The following is a 22064-nucleotide window of genomic DNA, read 5'->3' as shown; positions in this document are numbered from 1 at the left end:
AGGGAGATCACTCACCAGTTACCGTCACGGGCAAAACAGACTCGACTTGGCAAAAAATTAATTTAATTTATTACTAGTCAAATCAGAGCAGGATAATGAGAAATAAAACCAAATCTTAAAACACCTTCCCCCCACCCCTCCCTTCTTCCCAGGCTTAACTTTACTCCCGAGTTTCTCTACCTCCTCCCTCCCCGAGCGGCACAGGGGGACGGGGAATGGGGGTTTGGGTCAGTTCATCACACGTTGTTTCTGCTGCTCCTTCCTCCTCAGGGGGAGGACTCCTCACACTCTTCCCCTGCTCCAGCGTGGGGTCCCTCCCACGGGAGACAGTCCTCCATGAACTTCTCCAACATGAGTCCTTCCCATGGGCTGCAGTTCTTCATGAACTGCTCCAGCGTGGGTCCCATCCACAGGGTGCAGTCCTTCAGGAACAGACTGCTCCACCATGGGTCCCCATGGGGTCACAAGTCCTGCCAGCAAACCTGCTTCAGCGTGGGCTCCTCTCTCCACGGGTCCACAGGTCCTGCCAGGAGCCTGCTCCAGCGCGGGCTTCCCACGGGGTCACAGCCTCCTTCAGGCATCCCCCTGCTCCGGCGTGGGGTCCTCCACGGGCTGCAGGTGGATGTCTGCTCCACCGTGGACCTCCATGGGCTGCAGGGGGACAGCCTGCCTCACCATGGTCTTCACCACAGGCTGCAGGGGAATCTCTGCTCCGGCGCCTGGAGCACCTCCTCCGCCTCCTTCTTCCCTGACCTTGGTGTCTGCGGAGTTGTTTCTCTCACATCTTCTCTCTCCTCTCTCTGGCTGCAACTTCTACTCCCCTGTAACTTCTTTTCCCTTTCTTAAATACGTTATCCCAGAGGCGCTACCACTGTTGCTGATGGGCTCGGCCTTGGCCAGCGGCGGGTCCGTCTTGGAACCCGCTGGCATTAACTTTATCGGACATAGGGGAAGCTTCTAGCAGCTTCTCACAGAAGCAACCCCTATAGCCCCCCCCCCCCCCGCTACCAAAACCTTGCCACACAAACCCAATACCATCTGATAAGCATATTTCTATTTTTATGTCTTTAATGTAACTGCTGTTATTTTTATAAGTACTTATTGTAGCCTCTAAAGAACACTATTCAGTTATGGTGCCTAGTTGTACAAGGTCCTTTTTGAGTACAAAGAAGGGTAGAATCCCTGTAAAGCTCATATCTGAAGAGATTAAGCAATATACTCAGGTGGAGTAAGAGAGAAATTGATCTGCAAAAGAGTGGTGGTGGTGGGGGGGGAATCTTTATTTGTGCTGTCCTAGAGGACAAAGCACATCCAGCATGTATATGCAAAACATGTTCATGGCAGCCATCCATAGATATATGCAATTCCAGTGTCTCAGATGATACTAATAAAAAAGGCAACAGTTGATTAAGAAATGATTAACAGATGTAGGCACCGCTGAAGAAAGCAAAAAAGAGAAAAATGGGCAAAAGAGTATTTTACCTAAGAGTAGCTCTAAATTAAACCATGGTAAGTCTAGTAGATCCTGGAGTTGTCCTGGCTGAAAAATATCCCTGAGTCATTGGAAACTCAGCCTTTAACAATGTGGTGATCTTGGGGAGCACTGACAGATGTGCAGAAGGTTTCAGCAACTGGAGAGAAACCCATGACCGCATGTATACATTTCCATCCCTGTGGTAGCTTTCAGTGTTATTTTGATGCTTACGTCGTGTGCATTCTTGGCTCTAGAAAGTAGTCACATCTGTGTTTAAATCTGTTCCTGTGTATGGCCACACTTAAGTATGTTCTCAGTTTAATTACTCCAGTGGAAGGATATGGACAGGATATTCACTGATTCCTGAACACTGATTCAGGAACAAGGGAAAACTATTTGGGCTTCTCTGGATTTCTTTTTTGTTTACTTGAGAGTTTTGGTTTTCAGCAAGTCCTGTGCTTGTGCTTCACAGGGTGGTCCAGGTGTCAGAGGCGCCAAAGGTCATCGTGGTGATCCAGGTCCAAAGGTACTTTGTACAACACTTTACAGTTGACAGATGCACAGGTTCTTGGTTTATCTCTGCTGCATGTAAACCTTGAAATGAATTCCAGATTGTCTCTGATGTCGCCGAGGAAAAAGCATAGTAAAATGCCATTGGCGTTTGGTGTGTCTCTTTTCCTAACAATTGCTTGTCCTGTTTGTTCCTTGATAAAAGTTATAATATTCAGAATGCTGCTGTCACAGCATAAATCTTCATTCTTTGGTATTTATAAAGGAACCAGGCAGTTTTACATTGAACCCTAACTGCTCAATCAAATGTTAACCCATATTTCAGATGTTTTTGAGTCTACTGGTATTTAATTCATCAAACAGAAGCTGCCTTTGTCCATATGATAAGAGTTTAACTTATGTCCTGTGCTACTTTAGGGACCAGATGGACCTCGAGGTGAAATTGGTGTTCCTGGACCGCAAGGACCTCCAGGACCACAAGGACCCAGTGGGCTTTCCATTCAAGGGCTTCCAGTGAGACTTATAAAATCAATAGGGTTCTTTCCTGTGATGTTTTGAACAGCACATATCTTAGACTAGACCAAAATATATTTTGGTGTCCTGATCAGAATCCGAATTTCAGTATTTGAGGTGAAATCAGTATATTTACTGATTATGGGGTATTTTATGAAACCCTATATTTTACTGAAATATAAGGTTTAACCTATAGTGGATGTGGGTTCAATGCCAACATTCCTATTTTTATTTGGATCTGAAATTTTATTTAGCTGGAGGGATTTGATCGCAAGTTGAACATGACCCAGGTATTAGCATCCAAGCCTGGAGACAAGTGAAAAAAATTGCAGTGGGTGTTGTAACATGGCCCCAAACCAAAATGTTAATATTTTATCTTTTTCCGGTTGTGGTATTGCTCATCGCAGATCAGTTCTGACTTGAAAGGTATACCCAAGCAAGAACGCCATATTCGCTGCCAAAATTAAGCAATAGTTTTCACTACACTTACAGAGTCTATCATCAGAGGAGATGATTAGCCCTGGAGTTTGCAATGCTGTTGTGAAATAAGTCTCAGAATTTCATCATAAAGACACATTGGTAGAATAATGAACCAGCAGCACTATTCTTGTTTCATATATGTCTCTGGTAGATGGGTACACACAAGCCTTTAAAGGTAGTAGATACATATCTTTTTTGGCTAGACTTTTTTTTCAAAATTTACTATAGTATAATACTCTTTCTTCTTTTTACCCAGTCTATATGATACTGCTGTACAATAAAATGAAGTGATTTACCAAAACTGTATATTCTTGATGATGCTGTCATCAGAGAATAATACAGAATACATTAATTATAAGAATAGTTATTTCATAGAGAAATTGTGTTTCTGCATAAAATTTAATGAAAATCAGTTTATTATCTAGAAAAGTATATCTTTGTCATACATATGTACTGTAGAAACACATCTAGTTTCCATAGAAATCCATTGGTTTCATCAGTATAGGAAATACTGCTGAAGGCTGAGGAGAAACAGATTCCTTTGAGGAGAAAAGAAAATAACTACCTTTTTTGTAACATAATGGCTATAGTTTTGCCAGGTTAATTCTGAAGTCTTTTAAAATTAGTTTTATTTTCTATATTTGTAAATTCTTCATTTACAGTTTTGCAAATAGAGTCTGTATGTTTGCTTTCAGCAGGAAAAATAGTCCGTTTTCTTATTGGTTGCTTGGTTGTTTTTTTCTAAAGAAGCTGAAAGGAACTATTAAAAATAGGAAAGTAACATATATTTGGTTTACTATGTGTGACTCTTAATTTGCAGGGGCCGCCAGGTGAAAAGGGAGAGAAGGGAGATCTTGGTTTTCCTGGCCTGCAGGTATTCTCTAAGTTATTGTTTAACCTGTCACTTACTAAGTTTGAATGTTGAATTGACATCATTGTGAATTTAGGGCACATATTCAAAACTGCTGAGAAGCGTGTTGTTGGGGTGAATTTGAACGGAGGTTTAGAATCAGGAGGAATCTAGGGTATGCTGGTGTGCAGTGACCAAATCATTCAGGGCCTGAAGAACTGGTTACTTTCTTGACCTTGTTTAACACTGAAGTTGGGTCTCTATAGACTCAAAAACTATCCACTCTTAGATTTCTGCTTACGCAGTGAATAATTAGCATCTGCTTGTTTTCACTTTAAACCCATTAAATTCGTCCTGGAATTATCTAGAAGGACAGATCAGGCACTTAATCTTTTTGATGCCATCTTTCACAAGATCAGTGAATCTTACTCAGTTTGATGTCTGGTATGTAGTCTGGAGATTGCATTCCAATTTATTGCTGCTTTTCAGGATCATTTGCTCTTCCCTTTTTAGATGCTCCTCTTCTGCTGATTATATCCCTCCAGTATTTGTTGGTTGTTACAAAGTTCCCCCCTCTTGTTCATATGTGCTAGGGATAGTAAACTCATATACAGCCTTTCCTCATAAATCACTTTTGTTAGCCTCCTGGACCACTGCAGTAGTGGTCCCAGACCACTGCTCTGCAGCCTTCATGAGCCAGAGAGTGACATTTCATCTGAACAATGGGGAACTGCTGGATGTAACTTGCAGTCCTGCTCAGGCAGGTATTTTCCCTTTGACATTGCTGGACTGACTTCAAGCGATATGGTAACAGACTCCATTTTAGCAATGAGAGAGAGAAACAGCAGTTGTTTAGGTTAAGGGACTGGTGTTGTGCAGTGGAGTTACACTGACACGACACTGGAATGATGTAGGAATCAAGCTCTTTTTAGCTTAGTGGCACAGGAAGCCTGACTTGACGAAATTGTCAGTGTTCTTAACAGAGGATTGTAGTGAGGGGATATGAAGCCTGTGCATTTTAACAATGTGTGTTTAACCATCTCTCATTTCACAGAAATACCTTCTTTACTGAATCTCTTCTATGGCCCCACCCATTATTGAACTCCCTAGTTCCATTCATGCAAAAGCATGTCATACAGTTTCACTGGGAAGTGATTTAGTTGGATTCTGTTAACTTGATCTCATCATTTGCTCTCCCTTTATAATGCTTAGGGTGTCCCAGGAGCATCAGGTTCACCTGGAAGAGATGGAGCTCAAGGTCAAAGGGTAAGGTAAAATGAACATGTTTTGCTTTTGTTTTAAGAGTTTCCATTCCGTAATGGATATGTTTCCCAGTGTGGTTGATTTCTTATAGTTTGTCACTTGTATTCTATCATTTCTGGAGACCCATATCTCTGTGCCAATCAGCAGGGAAGTCAGAGATAGGGTGGAGTATCCTTCCATCTGCTAGATCAGGGTTGAGAAATACTAGACGAGTAATGGGGAGCCATGCACTATGTTTGTGTTTAATGCATTTGATAGGAGTAGATGTCACTTGTGTCCAGCACTGCCAATTAGTCTATTTGCTTATACGTTTGAAATTAGATGGTGGTTAAATGGTACATAATTTGCATGCAATCCAGTGCAATGATCTAAATTTGTTTTCTAGCTAATTAATGAATAACAGAGATGACTACAAGGGAATTTAATATTGAATGTAGAACAATACTTGTAGCAAATGGTGACATAAGGAAAAGGTGAAGAATATCAAAATTTAGTCAACCTTATTCTGCTTCTAGTAGAAGAAATGAAGATACTTACAATCTGCATAGGAATCAGTAAAAAAATTTTCATATTCATGTGTGCAGTTAAAGCTGTAAGTCCTCCTCTCTGTCTCCTTGGGGAGACTTTTGTTTCATTTTAGTCAGGCGCTGGAAAGTTATTGTTAGCATAATACTAGGTTACTGTCTACAGCAGAAGTTCATTATTAAATATGACTTTTCAGTTTCAATTGAACAAGATTTACATATTCATGATCCTTTTTTGGATAAGTTAATGTAACTTGAACTTCAGAAAAATCTGGACTTTCTTTAGATTTCTGGCATTAACCTGAGACCTTGTATAAAACACCATCCCTACAGCGAGATGTGTATTTGAGCTCACTATTACAAATTTAAGCATTGTCATATCTTTATGTATGGAAGTAATTCCACTGAAGTTACTGTAGAATTTGGGCAATGCATAGATGTTTTTTCTCTAAAATCAGGAAAAGAAAGTAATTTTATTAAGATAAAGATTTACACAACATTATCATCAAATGAATAACCTAATCAGATGAATAGCCTTCTAATTTTCAATTAAGTTGTGGTGAAATATGAAGGTAAATATATTCCTCTTCCTACTTTATAATACCGTGATGCCTTCTTCTGTATAGAAGCTCACTTTTGCATGTTTTTAATGTCTTCTTTTTGACTGTATTGGAATTTTTCCCCCTAAAGTCCCCAAGCTTGGTGTCACCTGTTCATCTCCAGATTAATAAAGACCTGGAGCTTGATGGACATTTGGATTTTTGCCACTATGCTGTCTAATCTTGGTCATAGCCAGGTTGAGGTGACTTGGTGCTAGACACTGTACATGTGAGTGGTATGTGCCGCCTCTTTCTGCATTCCTGATCACGTGGGACACCGAGCATTCTGCAATTCAAGGAGAAGAGAACTCTGTGGTTTTACTTTGTTCTGTAGCTAACTTTGTATTTAGCAGTGGAGGCCCTCAGCCACGTCTTGATGTCAGACAGCAGTTCAGTAGTGGCCTAGTTCTCCCACATGTAGAAGTCAGCAGGTTGTTGCAGAAAGATGGTATTTCTCAGAAAAGCCGGCAGGAAGACTAGGGCAGCAAAGGCTTTTGATACAGCCTGGAAAGGTCGTGCAGTGCTTATTCTGTAGAAGACCCCAGTGTTGACTATAATAAGGTAGGGCAATTACATAAATTGCCAGTTTTTACAGATACGCTAATAATGCTTTGTTCATGTGTTCACTTTCTTCTGGTGTTAATCACAGGAGCTGGATAAATAGCCTAGATCTCATAAAATTAGGTCTGTTAGCCTGTTATTGTCTCTGTGCGACCCTTATGAAATATTGTCCAGCAGTAATTATTTCTATGGCAACAAATAAATGTTACACTAATTTTATGGTGTTGTAACTCATTTGATTCCTGCGAAGTTATGACAACATAAAATTGCTTTTAATGAATGAAGATTCAAACCAATGATTTCACCGCAGTCTCTTTGAAGGCCAAGCTCTTGAGAAAGGCATAATTCTAAAGGGCATAGCTGCAGCAACAGCAAAGGGGAACTGGAAAATTCCTGAGAAGTAAATTGCCTTTTTGTATAATGTTCCCTTTGTTGGGCTTCCTCCTGTTAGCCAAGATGCCAAACTGTTTTGCAGCTATTATACTACTAGAACTGAGATTTTCTATGTTGTTCTTAGCTTAGCTATCATTTCCTCTTTAGCATTTATTGTTCATTGAAATATTTTAATTATAGTGGTACCAGTGCTGTAAAGTACTTAAACAGATGGCTAAATCACACTGATTTTAATGGGAGGTAAGTACAGAACTGATATTTATTGGGAGATCTCAGAGAGCTTTGCTGAACTGGGGATAATGTGATATTAGACAAGAATTCCTGGAATGGAGATTTTTTCCTTCCAGTTGCTGGTAGTTGGAATCACTTCACTTTTACAGTTCTTTTTCCTTCCTTTTTGTTTTGACAGCTAGTCTTCATCATTTCTGTTTTTATTTTTGAAATCAGCTGAGAAAAGGTTTTTTTTTTTCCTCTTAACGTTTTAATTCAACAATTAGTCTATAAAGGTTCTTTTTGTATTTCTGAACTTCTGCTTTTTAGTCCCTGGTTTATTTGTTTTTCTTGGGTTTTAGTACCTCATTAAGAAATGGAGCTTCTCCCCTGTCAGTTGTGTGAATTCATACAAAGATCATTTTCCTAATGAAATACCCTCCCTGTGAAAAAGAGTGGGATGTAATAAAAATACTGGGTGAAGGTTGAATCAGAATAAAAAACGCATTCTCTGATAATAAAACAAACTTTCTGAATATGCATGATAATATTTTATACCTGTCTAGTAACTGGTTTCAATCTACATCTCAGACTCCACATGAGGAGCAGTCCCCTCCCCTCTCATCAGCTTCCAGTTATTAAAGAGTGTCATAAAAGATTTCGTAAAATAGACAATGGTTTCTTTTTATTTTATGGCTGGGGCTGTGGTTGTTTGGTGTCCTCTCTTGCTGTCCCATATTTGTAGCTGGCAATATAGAGAGGTTTTACTAAAGAGAACAGATTGTGTTTCTCCACCAACTCTCCCAAGCATATCATGTTGAAAGATATAGCTTCAATTGCACATGTGAGAGAATCCAAACTGACATCATGCTTCTGGTGAGTATGTAGACTCTCTTGTGCTTTTGGTTCATCTCTTTCAGCCAAGAGTATAAAGTTTGGAAGCAGACTGAGACTGACCCTTGTTGAGATGTGTAGGTAGAGGGGGGAAAAGTCTTCCCTTTCCCATATCTCCGTGGCTACTATCCAAGGTCAGGTCACAATTGCAATCCCTGTTCTTTCTTGCAAAGTGTGTGCCACCCAAGAGGACAGATCTACACAGCTGCAACAAGAGAAGCCTAATATATCATCCTGAGTGGCAGGCATGCTCTGCTTGATGACACAATGTAGGGAGGGATCTCCATCATTCTGAATCCCAAGTTTGTATCATCTCCTATGCCTGTGATGTTGTCACTGCTCACTGTCGCCTGGTGGTTTCCCCAGGGATGTCTTCTCCTGGCCAAGCTTCTCCTTGGCAAAGGGGCATGGTTCTTACATAGCAGGTAAAAAGTTCTGGAGGAAGCTCTGTTGGATGTGCTTCCCTATATGTCTACTAGGGGTGGCACCACAGAGTTGAACTGTCAAATGATCGATTTTTCTTGCTCAGCTGCTGCAGCCAGATTGGAGTCCAGAAGCATTGACCTTCCTTATCCTGCTTGAAGACGCTGGTCTGCAGTAAGATATCCCTAACTGATAGAGAGGATGATTCAGTCTCTTAAACATTTCTTCAGCTCCTAATGGCTTCTGTTCAGCTCACTCTCAGAGCAGGAGGGCAAAGAGACCAGCTGTGAGACACAAAGCCTGTGTCTAGACTAGTAAATTAGATATTGCCAGAACATGGTTTTGAGCATTGGCTAATGACCTATGCAGTCCAATGCTTATCATTCCTCTTGGCAGTGTTGGCCTGGGCCAATTACAACTCTTCCAGCACATTGTTCAGGAGATAGCACAGATCAGAAGCCATTTCCAGTAGGCAGTTTAAATGCACACTGTTTTGTTAGGATTTATAGAATCATAGAATTAAGGTTGGAAGGGACCTTCTGAGGTCATCTAGTCTAACACTCTGCTCAAAACAGGTCTGATCAGATCAGGTTGCTCCAGTCCATGTTAAGTCAAGTCTTGAACACCTCCAAGTATGAAGATTCCACAATCTCTCTGGGCAATCCGGGACAGTATTTGACCACCTTCATTGTAACATTTTTTTCCTAACGTCTAATCATAATTTCCCCTGTTTCCACTTGTGTCTGTTGCCTCTCGTCCCATCGCTCTGCACCTCTGAGAAGAGTGGTTACATCTCTTTTTCCTCTCGTCAGGTAGCTTGGACAGCAATAAGCTTGCCAAGCAGAGCAAACCCACTTCTTTCAACTTTCTTCATATGTGCTGTGCTCCAACCCCTGACCAGCTTGGTGGCCCTCCACTGGACCTGCTCCAGTATGTCAGTCTTTCTTGTACTGGGGATACCAAAACTGGACCCAGCACTCCAGACGTAGTCTTAAAAGCGCTCAGGAGAGGCAAAGGAGCACTTCCCTGAACCTGCTGCTGAACCTGCTGGCTGTGCTCCTGCAGCCAGACTGTGGTTGGCTGCCTTTGCTGCAGGGGCATGCTGATGACTCATGTTCAGCCTGTTGTTCCCTGGGAAGCCCTGGTTCTTTTCCACAAAGCCACAGAAATGCAGTTATGTATGTTGATATGAGCTGTGTCACATCTTTTTCTCTAAGGACTTGTTTAATTTACAAGCAAAGGCATAGTCAAAGGGACACAGAAACACAAGGAGGAAAGGAGTATTGTCTTCCAGATGTTAATCTTAATAGCATGCTGCAAATACTGGAGGAGAAATATGACTGATTAACAAAAGATATGCAAGAAATATATGTTTTAAGAACATAAAAGAATTAATAGTAAAATAATTTCAGACTATCAGCTTGTAAGTGGCACTGGTAGTTTCACAAGGAAGAGAGGAAATACTAAGTCAGTATTATTGTGTGTTAAGACAGAACTAGCCTATTTTGATTAAATAAATGCTGTGTGTTCTGAGCACTGTTTCAAAAAAAAAAAACAAAACAACCCACATTTCTGCTCTTTCTCTGGGTTAGCTTTAATTTAAAATAACTCATGTTGGTGCAAAATCTTTTGCAAGCTACACCTCAGATTAATACACTGAGATAGTGTTTAGTAATATTTCTCTGATGGTCACAGTGGTTTATCTCAAAATAAGGAACATTTGTTTTTTAATTTTTCATCAGAAAAAGAAAAATGAAAGATAAGGCAGTCATGGGTCCCAGGCTGCAAGGTTTTTTTAGGCACATTTAAAGGCTGTGCATGAAAATCCTTCAAGCCTGGGCTCAGTAGCTTCAGTTGAGGTTTTGCCAGTGTCTAGTCCTACTTGAAAAATCACCTCTCCATAAATACCCCAAACAAATTCCAGGCTACTGAAAGCTAAAAAGTTTCTAGTGAAGTCAGCAGCAGTCTCCACTGACTTCAGCAGACTTGAGATTCTACAGGGATTTAGGTGGTGCCTACATTCTGTAATGGCATTTGTATTCTGGCAAATAAAACCCCTTATAAAAAATTCTGTGGTAGCTACACAGTTTCTCCATAACTGTTTTTCATGCCATTAGCAAAATATGCCCTGATTTAAGTTAACCTTCCAAAATAATATACATCTTGATTCTAAACTGCCCTACATCTGAGGTCACATATTAAAATCTGTCCCATCCTGCTCTTGGACATGCAGCTCCATGGAGGAGATTCCGTGTCTCTGTACAGAGTCTTTCCTATCCTGGATGTGACTGCATCAGAGAGAAAGTGCTGTGGTGCTATGTAATTCCCCCAGTTTTTCTGGAGATGGATAAGCAAAGATGAGACTTCAATAAATGGGAGAATAAACAACATCTTTAAGGCTTCAGTGCTCTGAATACAACTTTGTGAATTCTCAGAGAGCTCTGTTTTCTTCTACATTACACAGACCAAAAATAATGGGAGAAAGAGCCAGAAGAAATACATTCCCAGTTCTGCTGCCAATTTCCTGGTACCTACTAATCTCCTCTGCTCACTACTCACAAGTTCAGAATGAGTATCAGATCCATTCTGGCCATCAGATGGTCTGAATAACATCATCTTCAAACCCTGTTGGCAGCACAAACAGATATCTTTGGTCTTTTACCTGCATGAGAGAATAGGTATTGCCATACTCTTTCTTGAACAAAACCTCTCTTTGACTTCATTTATAAATAGCAATTTTCACATCTAACAAATACAGTAGGAGGTGATTTTTTGTGGCCAAGCAATACAGACACAGTGCCAAGAGAAATGAATCCTAGGAGAATAGACAGGAGATGATTCTTGAGCAGCCAAGAGTAAGAATACTGCTCAGAAGAAAGAAATAGTGAAACATATTCAAAGAAAATGTAGTAGTTCTGATCATACTGTTAGTTCTACTCTTTGACTTGGATGGGAGAAGGGAGGGACATAAAACGTTATTTTTCTTCAGAAGTTTGTGTGAGTCCACACAAGATCCTAGAAGCCAGTGGAAAGCTCTCCATTTCCCTCCTCCTAGTTAAATTAAGTCCTTAAGAGGGTCCCACCAGCTTTCATCTTGCTTTAGGATGGATCAAAAATAAATGCAGATTTTAAATCTTTGCTTTAAAAAGTGAAACATACTTGTATATATGAAGGTATCAGTCTTTCTGAAGGTCTTACTGTTACAAAAACAAGTCTAGTTTGCATTATCTTTTAGGGACTTCCATCTTATTATAAAACTGTGAATAGCTATCATTGAATTTTTCAAAACATTGTTCACAACTAAATGCTTCTTCCAGAGAGTATCAGAAACCCTATTTTATAACTTTTAATGCATTTCAAAGTTCCTTATACCATTTTCCGTTTCCTCTAGAAACAGCAATGTTGAAGACTGAACACACTTTCCTTTGCAAATTTATGTAATAGAGCTAGGCTTGCAATCTTTTCTCTGTATGTGTCTTAAAACTAGTGTGATAGAGACACTACTAGTATCTTTATTTCAATGCCACTTAGCTGTTACATTTGCTTTAGTTCTTACTGTGATAGGGGAGCTGCTTTGATCCATGAAGCTTCAGGAACCATCTGGCTACACTGTGAAATAGGAAAGTATTCCCTTATCAAGACTAAGGATGCATAGATGACATAATATGAGTTGACTACGTGGCTTATTTTATCATCAAAACACCCTTCTGGTGGAATTCTAAAAAATACTTTCCAGGTACGTGGCAGGTAATATTCCCAACCAGGTTTTTTATGCCATACGATAGCAGGTTTGAATCATAGTTTCCAAATTATGTAAAGCATAAAACTAGTAGTTCATGCTATATTGATTACTAAAACCATGTCAGAAATAAAGTTTCAGAAAAAAAGTACAAAATGAAAAAGTTGTGCATTTTTTTTCTGAAGCTCTATGAGACAGGCCTAAATTTTTCTTTACTGTATGTGTTAGCATAAACACTTTCAAACTCTCTCTTTCCTTCTACTCTCACCTCCATATTCTGGTCTTGAGCCAGACATAAGGTCATATTTCTCCTTTTTAGGCTGTGTAGTAATTAAAGAATTGACTTATCACCAGGCTGGTCAGAAACCTATGCTTCATAGCATGTGGATACAAAATGTGCATATTGGTTAATTTGCAAGAATACTTTATTAATAGTGTATTTTCTTCTACATCTGGTCAGTCTTTTTTCTATGATTTGCTTGCTTTCCAGTTTCCAAGTTATCTTAGTTTTTGGCTCTCATTTCTGGAAGCTCTGAAGCACGTTCATAATGTAAACCACATGAGCATTCCTGCTGCTTCCCGAATCAGGACCTCGGTGATAGCTAGTACATGTGTACAGTACTGCTGGGCAGAGCGATAGACTCTCAATTGCCATCTTTCAGCACTTAATCAGTGGGACTGTGAATAGTTGCAACCAGTGAGAACAGATGTAGAAGTGTGACCCATCTTGTGGTAGAGAAGTCTGACAGCAAACGCTCTCATTTACCTCACTACAGCAGCATTATAAGTGAAATTCACTCAGAGGTGAAAACTGCCAGCACAAGGAATTCTGCATTGCTGCTTCTTACTTCAAAAGTATTGCGAGAATAGTTGGATTTTTTTTTTTTTTTTTTTTTTTTTTTAATATCGGCTACGCTATAGCTCCTTTTCGGAAATAAACCCTCCCCAGGGCAAATAAGGGAATTTTCTTCTAAGAAACCACTACTACCAGTTATTAATTAAAAAAACAACAACAACAAAAAAAACCCCAAAAAAACCACAAAGGAAAAAAGAAAAAAGTCTTCTAGGTGAAATGAAACAGATTCATGAAGTACATATAAAAAGCCGATAAAATTGCATATATTTCTCTTTTATAGGGCCTTCCTGGCAAAGATGGACCCACAGGCCCACAAGGACCTCCTGGCCCAACGGTGAGTATTGCCCATGGAATTCATTACTGTAAAAATCAGCAGGATTTGGGGGGATTGTAGATCACTGTTATCTAGGCTTCAGTGGATAGACCAAGGCCAAGGGTTCTCCTTGGAAATTAAAATTCTTATGATCACAGGGCTGGCAGAGAGCTGCTTGTCCAGCGTAATTTCTTTCCACTCTTACTTAGCTCAAGAAAAAATGTCTCCTATGGGAAGGGGAGACAGTTGTTCCATCAATAGATTGATAGCTTGTTCTTAGTGAAGTAACTGCACTATATAAAGGGAATTGGTGCTCCTAACATTTGAAATTACTTTCTTTTTGTAAGAAATTCCAATTAGGATTGTTAGCTGAAGTGAACCACCAAGTTTTGCTTGGTCTGGAGGCTGGAGATGAGTGCAGGTATTCAAATGCTCTCATAGAGTAATCAAGAAAGACAGCAGAGGCTGCATTCAGCCTTCAAAGCAAGACATATGTTGCCTCCAGAATAGGTCTCATGTTCTCAGCTAGGGCAGTTAGGCAAGGTTAATGTCTTCTTGATAGATCTAAGAAGTTAGGTGAAACTGCTGATGGTGCTGAGTATTGTCCAAGCAATCCTGCTCTTTTTAAAAAGAATGTTCTGAGTCATCCCCCCTGAACATGGCAGTAACGTCACAGGATTTAGTCTTGCAGTTCAGCAATCCGTGCCTGCTTCTGAAAGCAAGCAACACAAGTCCATTTTTCTCAAGTGCTTTTCTCAGAGCTGTGCTTTTGGTGCTCTTTTTCCTGCAACATGTGCTTCTTAGTCCTCTCTCCCAGCATCTCCGGTCTTTGACTGGCAGAACTGTCTGTATACTGTCTGCTTTGTGCACTTCTTCTCCATCACACAGTTATTTCTCTCATCACCACTTGTTGATTGTCATCACCACTATTTTCTTTCTCTTTTTCCATGTAGGGCATACCTGGTACTCCAGGTGTTCCAGGTGTTACTGGAAGCCAGGGGCCACAAGGTGATGTTGGAGCTCCTGTGAGTAAAATTAATTAATATTGCTATATTTGCTGTTGTGTATTAGTTGGTTTCTGATCCTGGCTTCACTGTTCTACAGAACTCCTCAATATTTATAGCTTATGATCTGTTTGCAGTTGGTGGCTAAGCGAAATATCATATTGGTCTTTCTTTGTTCATTCTTCATAATTAAATTTATGTGTTGATCTTACATACATGTTTGGAATATAGGGATTAGAGAGGCAAAACACAAGATTAAAATGCAGAAGTTAAAAACATAACAGTATGTGAATTTGTAGTCTGTGTGTAATTACTTTCTCCTTTTTTTCCTTTGCACTTCAAGCAACTCTCGGGAAATTAAAGAAGTATGCCGTTTATTAATCTGAATATTTCCAAAATACCACTCTAATTTTTAAATTGTGAAAATATTACATGAATAAAAAACTGGCTTTTGTGGTTACTCTGGGTTTACATCAGGACAACTGACTAATGATCAGGGCTTTTTATAGAATGTTATTACAAATTTGACTATCAGTTTCTTTGAGTGGAAAATTACACCCTCTATACCTAAAATTAGTATTAGGAACCTCTAATACTAAGTTTGTCTTTCAGATATTATTTTCTTTATTAAAAAAAACCCCAACAGTTTAACTAGAAGAAAGGAACACAACTATAAAATGACTGTGTAAATTACATAAAAGAGAAGATTTACAGTGGACCTCTTTTTCTCTGTAACAGTTCAGATAATATTTTGTATTCACATTTTAACATTTGACCACTTGGTTAATTATAAAGCCTGCTCATTTTTTTCCATATATCACAGTGAATGTTCTATTTAATTTTTAAAGACATTAGAATGGGACAGTGTGTATTTCTGACTTGATTTGTAGAATAGAAATTTTTTTTCAAAATCCAGTTTGCTTTGGAGATTTAGTCCAATGCAAGCATTTTTATTTGGTTAAGTGGAAATGAAATGACTGATAATACATAAACAAAGACAATAACCTAATGCCCAGTTCTGCATAGTTTCTAAGTGCAATCATGAAATCTACTAAGGAGATTTGATGAGCTATGGAACTTGTTACTATCAATGTATAACATGCTGACTATTCAGTTCCTGTCCAAACACATGTTCCAGATATTGAATTAAATTTCCTAGAGTATAGATATTCCTGTGAGTCATGTAAGACCTCTGCTGTAAATGTTTAGACCCTAGTAGTTCTGAAAAAACAGCTAGGGAGGTGAAAAATTATTGAGCTTCAATATCTGTCTTTCCCAAAAGGTAGAGTAATAGAAAAGAAGCCTAGAAATAATCTTGCAGTCTTTGTAGGAGTTTCTTCTTTCCCAAGATAGAATAAGCTGTGCTTTAACCATGCATCAGTCAGCTGGTTACCCCTTCATGCAGACCTTTCCTTGCTTCAGGAGTTCCTGAGGGATGTCTAGCCTGCCCCAAAAACCTCCACTGGTGAAGCTGTAACTGCCCTAGACAACTTCTTCCAATCCATAATGATCCTTACCATCATTACAGTATTACATTATCTTTAATGTCATACTTAATTTTCTGTGCAGTTTAATCCCATTGCTGACTCTGTTCATAGCGGATGCAGAGTCTTGGTGCAGCAAATGCTACAAATTTCAGCCTGATATTTTGTCTCCCATCAGCCTTCTCTTCCTTATACTCAGTGATAACTGGACCCATTTCAGCCATGTGAAATGCATCATCTAGTGGCCTGCCCTTGCTGCTGTTTTAAACAGGAGAATTCAGTATGTGACAAACCCCTGAGAAAGTCGTTGCTGCCATGTAATTGCCAAAGGTGAACATTTTGTTAAGTACTGAGATGGTAAAAGTATATTCGTTATTGTCACATAGCCTCCTGAAACCTTGTTCCTTGTTTATTTTTCCTCCTTTTACTGTGATGCTGCAAGGGAGACAATGTTTCGGTGTTAAAAATTTTGAGTGAGAACAAAATGAGAATTAATTTTGTATTTAATCTTTTCATAGGGTCCTCCTGGAGCTAAGGGTGAAAGGGGTGAGCGGGTAAGTCTATGTTCATGTTAGCCACCATTTTTTTTTCCTGTCTGGCCTTCTGTCTCGTAAAAAGCTTTATCCGATAATTTATGTTTCTCCGTGTTTACAGGCACAATGGTTTGCTCTGTGCAATCAAGCAAACTTTCCTTCTTTTCCAGACATTGTTTTATATATAGCTACATTAATGTTTTAAAGGTGAGAAGTATGTGGCATTAAGCATGCCCCCAGATCTCTCATTAGGGTTATCTTCTCAGACCTCTGTTTGCTGGCTAAAAACAGTAATGGGAACCACAGAAATCCCAAAACTTCTTTGGCTTTTTTTCTCATCTGTGAGGATATAATCTCTCAGGGATAATAAATGTCTTTCATTGTTCTAAGCGTTTTCAAGACAGAAATGATGCAAAAAATTGTGTTTTGACACTGCTGCTGTGGTTATCCAGGGTGATCTCCAGTCTCAAGCAATGGTGCGTGCTGTTGCTCGTCAAGTGTGTGAACAACTCATCCAGGGTAAGTACATCAATAGTTCATATACTTCTATCTCTAGAATGGATCTTTTCCTGCCACAATTACTTACAAATATGATGCTTTTGAAAGCATCCAAGGGGATCTGTTTGTTTTAGGCTAGACAGTCAGGATTTATGTTCCAACTAGTTTTACGTTCAACTGGATTTATGTCCAACTAGAGCTGATTAGCATCAGCCATCTTAAAAAAAAGCCTGAATTGTTTCCAAGCTATTATAGTATACAGAAGCTTCTGCTGTAACAATTTTACATTTTTATAGACATAAAACACAAAAAAACCCACCGAAGCAAGGAAATAAAATTCTACACAGTAGTTCTTCCATTTTCTGTGTACTCCCTAAACCACTATGTCTCCACCAACAAGCGCACAACTTCATATTATCAAAGCATGACAGATCACAGCCTTGAGGACCTGCCAATGCTGTTCAAACTCTGCTGAACCAGATTCTCCACTGCAACTTGAAAATGATGACTTTTTTTTTCCTGACAGGTCATATGGCAAGATATAACTCAATTCTGAACCAGATTCCAAGCCAGTCTGTCTCAACACGAACCATCACAGGACCTCCTGGTGAGCCAGGTCGGCCAGGGGCTCCAGGGCCACAGGGTGAGCAAGGATCACCAGGCATGCAAGGGTTTCCAGGAAGCCCTGGTCAACCAGGAAGACCAGGAGAAAGAGGTAGGCTTCATACTTCACATATACAAAAATATACCTCCTTTTCCTGATACATTCTGATGGCTTTCGTCTCCTGTCTAAATGTGGGAACAACAGTTTTCTCACTAGTTGATTGCTGAGCTCAACACAGACCATAATGAAAGCTCTGGAGACTCTCAGTCATGAAGGTAATGCAGGCTTTGCCAGGTGTGATTTGGCAGGATCACACAGAGGCTTAATGCCTAAACTGCTGAAGATTGGTGGCATCTAATTGGGCACATTCCATCACATCATGCTTTCATCTTAGTAGGACTCTGAAGTGAGCTGGAGCTGTAAATGTATAAGCAAAGGAGCCTTCAGAGAAAGTCAGCTGCAAAACTGACAGATTTGTGTTGGGGAAAGATTGAGCTTTTCTGCTAAACTTGAAATGTGTCAGTCTCAAGATTTCTGAGTTATGATAGTCTGAAAGGAGCAAAGTTGATAAGAAGAGGGAAAAAAATCTTAGTTTATGAGGGGTTGAGAGGATCAAGGAGAGGAAATGGTGAGATCAGAGAGGAGTAATACAATTAACTGTTACAATAATTCTCCCCTGTATTCTTACATGTAGGCTAGATCTCTTTCTCCTTTCCTCCTCCAGCATTGTCTAATAAAGAAACAAGCTCCATGTTTTGATTTACTCTCTCTCTGTGCAACCCTGGCAATCTTCGGTGTACCAGAGTAGCCCTAACCCCACAGAGGTAGTACTGAGTAGATCTATGACTGTGAAAGTGCTTTGAGGACCATCACACGAGGAAGTAACAAAAAACCCCAAGAGACAAATGTCATATTCAAGAGTGATGAATTGGTGTTGCTGTTACAAAATCTGCTAACTGGGATTTTTAAAATGAATTGCTGTGAAGGCTGTTCTGTTCCAGTTCACAGTAGCCATGATGACCAGAGTTAAAGCATTGTTTTGAAAAGAAAGTCTTTGAGTGAATCTGTGAGTCTGTGGGTCCTTTCTTCCCCTCAAGACTGTAATTCTAATTACCCTCTTGAAAAAAGAGGCAAGGTTTAGGGTACTAGCCTCTCAGTCATGCTGCTGCCTGCTCCAGCTGAGCAAAGACCAGACACTGTCCAGAAAAAAGGAAGAATGAGGGGGTGGGAGGCAAGTAGGAAAGAAATTGAAAGAGACAGCAAGTGAGGAACTGACTTCAGAAGTGATGACCTGGAGAGACTGAATGCAGATTTCAGGGTAGTTGCTTAAAATACTTGGGTGTTTTAAATGGCTTCTCAGGCAGGAACTGTTTAAGCATACAGAATATTTCGTTGGGGCTTCAGGAATGGAGGAACCAAAATGCCAGGCTATGATAAGGGAAACCTCTCCAGCATTTAGCATGGATTTTCCATTGTATTTGTCATGCTGAGGCCCAGACCTGCATGTTGTACTACTATGAAATCACAGAGTAATTAGATATAGTCATTTAAATGAAACATGATGTGGGTTAACCCACTGCTGATAATATTAATATCTGGGAAGCAGCATTGGCAATAGAGTGAGTACAGAAAGGGTAAAAACACATTAAAAAAGAATATCTTTTCCTCTCTATGTAGATAGCTAACGTTAGAAGGGACTGATTTTGGCAGGTAGTGCTTGTGGGGAGTTTCATACTTGGTAGAGAGCAAGCTCTTACTAAGCATATTTCAAGAACTACAATCAGCCAGCCAGAGCGCTCTGCAGATTTTCATAAAAAGTCATGCCAAATGTTGGGAGTGTTTTACAGGATTTATAGCTTAAAATGAGATTGTGTTAAGAAAAAAGAACCTATGTGTAAACTTAAAGACAAGATAATTGTCTTTATTTGGAGTGAAAATGGTTTTTAGGACATTCACATAACTGGAGCCTTGCACAGAACCTGGAAGGAAAAGGAAGGAGCTCATTCAGAACATAGGAAAAAATATAGAATAATTTATTAGTCCTTGAGGATTTAATTTCTTCAGAAGCAACTGAAATTTTAGATTGATAGTGTGCCTGATGCAGTAGCAGTTTATTTAACAGAAAGATACCTTTTGGCTTGTACAGACCCTTGGGATATTTCAGAATCCATTTCTAAGGAATTGCTCTAAGCTAACCCCAAAATGCAGCAGTGAAAAGTAAAAATTATTTTTACCAACTTCTTATGCTTGTGGAGATTGATTGGAGGTTTCTTGTGCATTCCCAATTCTCACTTGATTCCTGACTTCGTATCATACAGTGAAGTAGCAAATTAAAATTGCTCTGCTTCTGGATGGAAGGGGTTTTAGTTTCCAGTGACTACCGCAAGGAGGGTAAATGGACTCAGACCCCGTCCCTTGCTGTGTTCTGAAGCGTTGTTTGTATTTAACTTGTTCAGCAAGTCACAATGTCTAGTGCTGTCCTGAAGATTTCCAGCCAGCCACTTGGAAGTCTTTATGAACAATGTGTTTCTTTTCACTGATGTCATCAGCATTTTGGTTGTGTATGAAGTCAATTTAATGTTCAAAACCAGTGCCAGATTAGCAACTCTGAAAAGTCAGCCTCCACCTTTAAGTACAGAAAACACACTGCAACAGCGACAGCAGGGTCCGTAGAGCGTACTAAAAAGTAATAGACACTAAAAGGAAAAAAAGACCTGTTGTTTATCTAGTAGAGTGTTGCTTTTTTTCCCTCAAACTATTGCTGCAAGAACCTGTTACTGCCTCCGAGCTGAGTGGCAAGGTGCTGGTAGAGCGGGAAGAGAAAAGGTGGGGGGAGGCCAGACGTTTCCTCCTACTCACCTCTCCTGCCCACCACCCATTCAATCCCAGCCTGTGAGAAGGGGGAAATTCTGAAAGCAGCGTGTGGAACTGGTTAGAAATCATGCACCAAAGAGAGCTTTACTGGAAAATGTCAGCAGTGAGAGATCTTGACATCAGTGAACTTCCCTGCTAACTTGCCTGGCCAATAGCTTCTTTTCCCTTATGTACTTTGTCACTCTGCCACGCATTAATCAGATGTTTTGGAAGGAGGCTTGGACTGAGACAGTGTCCTGGAGTTTTGCTAGAAACCTCCACTTGAACTTCTAGGTCCAGGGTGTCCCATTCCTGGAAGTATTCTCTCACTAGTAACACACTGAGCTGGTCCTTCCAAGAAAGACCACCTCAGTGAGAAAGGATAAGTCATTCTCTTGACAGATTCAGTTCTCAGTGTCTGTTGCCAGCTGAGATCTATTTTTTCCAGTGTAGACATAAGTGAATGGATTAGGATCACACTAAGACATTTGTTATTCAGTTTTCCTAGTTGATTATTGTTTTAGCTGTACACTGAGGGGTCTTATCTGTTGTGTTTTTCTAATGATGTGAAAAGAAACATCTCTGGCAATCTCAGTATTTGTTAGCAATATTAACATTTTATTGGTGCCCCAACAGGCCATTTGAATTGGACCGGTGATTTAAAGATTGAGGAGGCCACACTGTGTTATCAGTCCTCTATAGTACATAATCCCAGATGAATTACTAGAATTTTGCTCTCTTACATATTTGCATAAATACAGGAGTTTGGAAAAAAACAAACCCAAACACTGATTATTCACAGCACTCATCTCTATTTTTATTTTAACTAGTTCACAGCACTGGTTTCTATTTTTATTTCAGCTAGTTCGAACATCTTTTGTTTTGATTTTATGTTAATGAACCGGGACTTAAATAACTAGTGTCTGGCTTCTGAGTGCTCAGGAAGTAGTTGGACTTCTGCAAAATAATATAAAAAAAAGCAAAGATTCAGCGTGGTTTTTTCTTCTTTTTTTTTTTTCAGTTATTTTTATAATACATGGGTAGTTTTCTCACCTTTGAGGAAAAATGTAAGAGCCATAGTAAAAATTATGCTGAGGCACTGCTAGCTTTCAGATGCTGTGAAAGTGCAGTTATTCTACTACTGGGTGGACTTCTGCTCTTATGATGTGTCCTGAAGTGATGCACAAAACTTATGGCTACTCACTCCATCCCACTATGATTAAAATACAATAAATACCTAAGCTGTCACTGGGAAAGTCACTAGTCTCAAGTGCAGCTTCATCCGTATTTGCTTCCTGTCATCATATGAAAGAGTTAGTTAAATGTGTTATCAAAAGCCACATGTTTACAGCTCTGATGGCACAATTCCAATGGAATTAAATGGAACTTTTGCCAGTTGAGTCAATTAAATATTTTTATGTCCAATTTTAGTTTCATCTGGATAAAAAAAATCACCCTGTGTTATTATACTTTATTGTTACAACTG

At 39.6% G+C, this 22064-nt stretch overlaps 1 protein-coding gene across 1 annotated transcript in view; it reads left to right on the top strand.

Annotated features, from left to right (window-relative positions):
- COL14A1 (collagen type XIV alpha 1 chain) overlaps window positions 1–22064 on the top strand; it is a 126927-nt gene that overhangs the window by 95689 nt on the left and 9174 nt on the right. Inside the window, exons 37-45 of the mRNA XM_050915839.1 lie at window positions 1947–2000; window positions 2402–2497; window positions 3798–3851; window positions 5040–5093; window positions 13570–13623; window positions 14556–14627; window positions 16609–16644; window positions 17076–17142; window positions 17648–17836. Coding sequence (XP_050771796.1) covers window positions 1947–2000; window positions 2402–2497; window positions 3798–3851; window positions 5040–5093; window positions 13570–13623; window positions 14556–14627; window positions 16609–16644; window positions 17076–17142; window positions 17648–17836 — 676 coding nt within the window. The remainder of the gene's footprint in view (window positions 1–1946; window positions 2001–2401; window positions 2498–3797; window positions 3852–5039; window positions 5094–13569; window positions 13624–14555; window positions 14628–16608; window positions 16645–17075; window positions 17143–17647; window positions 17837–22064) is intronic.

Source organism: Gymnogyps californianus, chromosome 2, assembly GCF_018139145.2.
Source record: "Gymnogyps californianus isolate 813 chromosome 2, ASM1813914v2, whole genome shotgun sequence".
In the NCBI taxonomy this organism is placed as follows: domain Eukaryota; kingdom Metazoa; phylum Chordata; class Aves; order Accipitriformes; family Cathartidae; genus Gymnogyps; species Gymnogyps californianus.
Note: the sequence above shows the minus strand (reverse complement) of the source record. Positions and strands in the feature narration are given on the sequence as shown.